Raw genomic sequence first — 4,428 nt, 5'->3', positions numbered from 1 at the left:
CACCTTTGTTAACTGTGTCAGAGACAATGTTTATGAAACTAAGCCTACAGAACCTTTTATGATTGTATGCTGTCCTCAGCACTTCTTGCCAAGTGCTCAGTTCTTTTATGTTTATAAATTGTAATGGTAATAAACTCAGTGCCTTTTTTCCCCTGTCTTGGAACAGGCCTAGTTTGTGCTCACTTTCTGCCACTGTCTCCTGAATCCTGACTGCACTAACAGGTAGAGGCCACAAAGTCCATCATGTAGTACCTACCTAGTCATAAAACAGCAATCATTTCTCTCTTTCTCTCTTTCTCTCAATTAGAATTCAGGTGGTTGAGAAATTCTGTGACTATGAACATAGCAGTCAGTGTGGAAAGACTCACCAACAGATGACAGAGCATATTGTTAATGGGGAGAGTCATCCTGCAGTCACGGTTTATGAAAGCAGTGTGAATGTAAAAGACATCAATGGTCACTCATCCTCAGATGTGCTCCTTAGAGGTCAAAATGAAGAGAAACCATACAGATGTCAGGAACTNGTGGAAAAAGCTATCAAACGTGAAAAATGTTGGAAAGATGCCACCTATTCTGAATCCTTCCATACACTTGAGAGTGTTCCTGCCACAGAGAACATTTGTGAAAATACACAGACCTATGAATCTTACAGGAATCTTACGCCTCATCAAGATTCTAAGAGAGCCCACACTGGAGATGAGGTACATGAGTGTAAACAATTTAAGAAAACCTTAAAGGGAGAAAGTTATATTCAAATACATGAAAGGATCCNTACTGGAGAAAAACCACTTGAGTGTAAGCAATGTGGAGAAGCCTTTGTTAATTCCAGTCACCAGACCAAACATCAGACAATTCACACAAGAGAAAAAACATACTCATGTAGACACTGTGGTGAAACTTTCCTGTATTCCATGGCCCGTCATGATCATGAAAAAACTCACAAAAGAGAACGGAGTTTCATATGTAAGCATTGTGGGAAAGCATGCATTCATTCTCATCAACTTCTTCAGCATGAAAGACGCCATACTCGAGAGAAACGGTTTACATGTGCTCAGTGTGGCAAAGCGTTTAGACGGTCCTCAAACCTTCGCAAACATGAAAGGATTCACAGTGANAGGAAACTNTATGCATGTAAACATTGTGGGAAGGCCTTTATCAGTGAGGGCAACTGTTACAGGCATGAACGAATTCATACTGCAGAAAAAACCTACGTTTGCAAGCAGTGTGGGAAAGGGTTTACACTTTCCTCATACCTTCAAAACCATGAAAGACGCCATGCTCAAGAGAAACGGTATACATGTGCTCAGTGTGGCAAAGTGTTTAGACGGTCCTCAAACTTTCGCCAACATGAAAGAATTCACAGTGAAAAGAAACTGTATGCATGTAAACATTGTGGGAAGGCCTTTATCATTGCTAGCTACTGTTACAGCCATGAACGAATTCATACTGCAGAAAAAACCTACGTTTGCAAGCAGTGTGGGAAAGGGTTTACACTTTCCTCATACCTTCGAAAGCATGAAAGAATTCACACTGGAGAGAAGCCCTATACATGTAAATATTGTGGGAAAGTCTTCACCCATTCTAGTGCTCATCACAAGCATGAAAAAATTCACACTAGAGAGAAACCATATATGTGTGTATAAAGTGTGGGCAGGCATTCACCTTTTCCAAATCCCTTCAAATACATGAAAGAACTCATAGTACTAGAGAGAAATTCTACGAATGTAACCAGTGTGGGAAAGCGTTTGCATGCTTCTTACACTTTCAAAGGCATGAAAAATCTCATCATGGAAAGAAACCCATTGGGTAGAACTTGTACCTGGGTAAGCTATGTGTAACTAGTAACTTGGGTTTGAGACTGTTTGTTTATCGTTTGCCTTATTTGCATGAGGTTTGGGGCAAGAACACACTCATGCCAGCCCTTCAAGTCGGTTTTGATTAGTTGTATTTGATGTGAAATTAAAAATGTATCAGTGTTAGTTTTTTGTTGTGTTGTGTTGTGTTTGTTTGTTTGTGTGTTTGTTTTTGTTTGTTTTAATACAGGGTATCCCTGGCTGTCCTAATACATGCTCCTTTTACCAGGCTGTGCTCAAACTCAAAGAGATCTGCCTGCNTCTGCCTCCCAAGTGCTGTATCACAGGCACGCACTACCACAATCCAGTGTGATGTGTATTTTTCCAAATAACAAAATTTTGGGGTTTTCTTAATTTGTGTGTGTATGTGAGAGAGAGTGAGAGTGAGGTGATATATTTGTGGTTATTTGCAAATGTATATATGAATGGAGGTCAGAAGACAACCTTCAAGAGTTGGTACTTTGACAGACTGGAGACCTGCTGAGCCCTGCCACCAATCCCGAATAAGACTTTTTTTCTTACATTTCTTAGGNACTGTAACTAATTATAAGGAATATTTTCTAGTATTAAAAATGTTGCACACACGTTTCAACTGTTAGGAGCATGTATTGATATTGCATAGGATCTGAATTTAGTTCCCAGAACCTGTGTGCAGCAGCTCACAGTCACATACCCACCCCAACTGATCACCCATTCAGTGTAATTTGGTTTTGTTATTGTTGAGCAGTGCTAAGGGGTTGAATATAATTATATCATTTTAAATAATTTTCTCACTGAGAAGGCTGTAGTGAGAGGACGCAAATGAAGTTACAAGTACAAGTTAATCTCATCTCAAAAATGTTAATTGCAGGATATGTGGGCACACTCGTTTAATCCCAAACTTGACAGATTTTTGAGTTTAAGGCCTACCTAGTCTACAGAGGAAGTTCTATAAGAGTGACTTCTTATAGGAGTTCATGAAATATATTGGATTATGTTTCTTTTAGCTTCACAAGACTTACAACACACAAATCAATTATGCTAAGGAAAAATGTAAATGAGATGTGTGTCTAATGCATCCAGACTAGTGAGCATTCTCCCATAGCCTACACTGATAATTCTTCAGTCACTTGGTGTAAAGTTGGTTAAAAACATGGAGATTTTTAAATAAAGTATTCATTGTGTGTGGTCTGTAAAGTACCAGTTTTGTCCATGTGGACACAGAATCATCATAACTACAGAGATCACTACTGCTATTCAAAGTCATCAGAAAGTACAATTCAGCATATTGTTACCCAACAAGACATTCAGCTTTAAAGGACCCAGGTTTCCTTGCCTTTTCTATACCCTTTTATTAAAAACATTATTTTCTCATACAATATATCCTAATTGCAGTTCCTTCCCTCTACTCCTCTCATATCCTCTCTTCTGGATCCACTCCCTTCTCATTAGGGAAGAGTGGTTTTCTAAGAGATAACAACCAAATGACAAAGTCATCACATTGAAGCTGGACAAGTCAACCCATAAGAAAAAAGAGAGCCCAAGAGCAGGCACAAGAATCAGAGGCTCACTTCTTTGTTCTGGAAGCTGTAAAAGGCCTGACGCAGATCCACCTGGGACCTGTGCTTGCTGTTTCCATCCATGAGTTCATATGAGCTTTGCTCTGTTGATTTACAGGTCCTGTTCTGATGACCTGTTTCCTTTGCTTTTACACTGCTGACTCTTCCTTGGGGCTCCCTGAGCTCGGGGGTGGGTGGGTGAGACATCTCTTTTAGAAATATGTATTACAAGGGTCTCTAATGTCTGTCTCTGGGTCTCTCTCTCTCTCCCCCATTCCCTCCTTCCCCCCCCCCGCTCCCCCTCCCACTGTGTGCGCATGTGTATTAAAGGCAACTCACCATATAGTATTCACTGGACTGGAAGTCTTCATCTAGATCTGGCTGGCCTTGAGCTCATAGATGTACTTGCTCCTCCATCGCTAGTGCTGGGACCAGAGGTGTGAGCCATCACACCCAGCCTTTCTTTGCACTTTTGCTTTTCAACTTCATTAAAACAAGCATGCCAAGTCAGACCCTGGCAAATCATGACAGCAGAAATTCACATATCTATTTACGTAGATGGCTTACAATCTTGATCCCATGACTAAGACAAAATGAAAAAGTTTGAGTTTTCCTGGTATAAGCTGAGTGATGGCCAGAAATAGCACCACTTGCATTAGATGTTTTCTTTTGTTTTCCCCCTATTATGGTGGACATTGCACATATGAATTGGAGGTATTGTTTGTATGAGATTTATGAGAAAACTAATGGCTATAATGCCCGTGTTAATACTTTAGTAAAATAAGGTAGTGAGAAAACAGTAAATATTTATGTGATGCAAATGAAAGATCCGTTCTTAAGCACATAATTCACGTGTTGAGCCTTACCTTTAATCCTCATTATTGCCAATAGAGCAAAAAAGCAAAGATCAAACTAAGGATTAATAAAGTAAATTTGTAGATATGATTTTCTTAGAAGCAAACTGTACTTCATTTGTCTCCAGAGAGCACAAATTTAAATTTGATAGCACAAATTATTACAGAAGGGTAGCATCAAAT

The 4,428-nt window shown here is 39.6% G+C and overlaps 1 protein-coding gene across 1 annotated transcript; it reads left to right on the top strand.

Moving 5' to 3' along the window:
• The first annotated feature begins 35 nt into the window (after positions 1-35).
• LOC110288083 (zinc finger protein OZF-like) lies at positions 36-1,979 on the top strand. The gene has a single exon (XM_029473811.1). The coding sequence runs from the start codon at positions 375-377 to the stop codon at positions 1,641-1,643; it is 1,269 nt and encodes a 422-aa protein (XP_029329671.1). The 5' UTR covers positions 36-374; the 3' UTR covers positions 1,644-1,979.
• The last annotated feature ends 2,449 nt before the right edge of the window (positions 1,980-4,428 follow it).

Source organism: Mus caroli, unplaced genomic scaffold (assembly GCF_900094665.2).
Source record: "Mus caroli unplaced genomic scaffold, CAROLI_EIJ_v1.1 scaffold_23282_1, whole genome shotgun sequence".
In the NCBI taxonomy this organism is placed as follows: Eukaryota; Metazoa; Chordata; class Mammalia; order Rodentia; family Muridae; genus Mus; species Mus caroli.
This window is presented reverse-complemented; position numbering and strand designations above follow the sequence as displayed.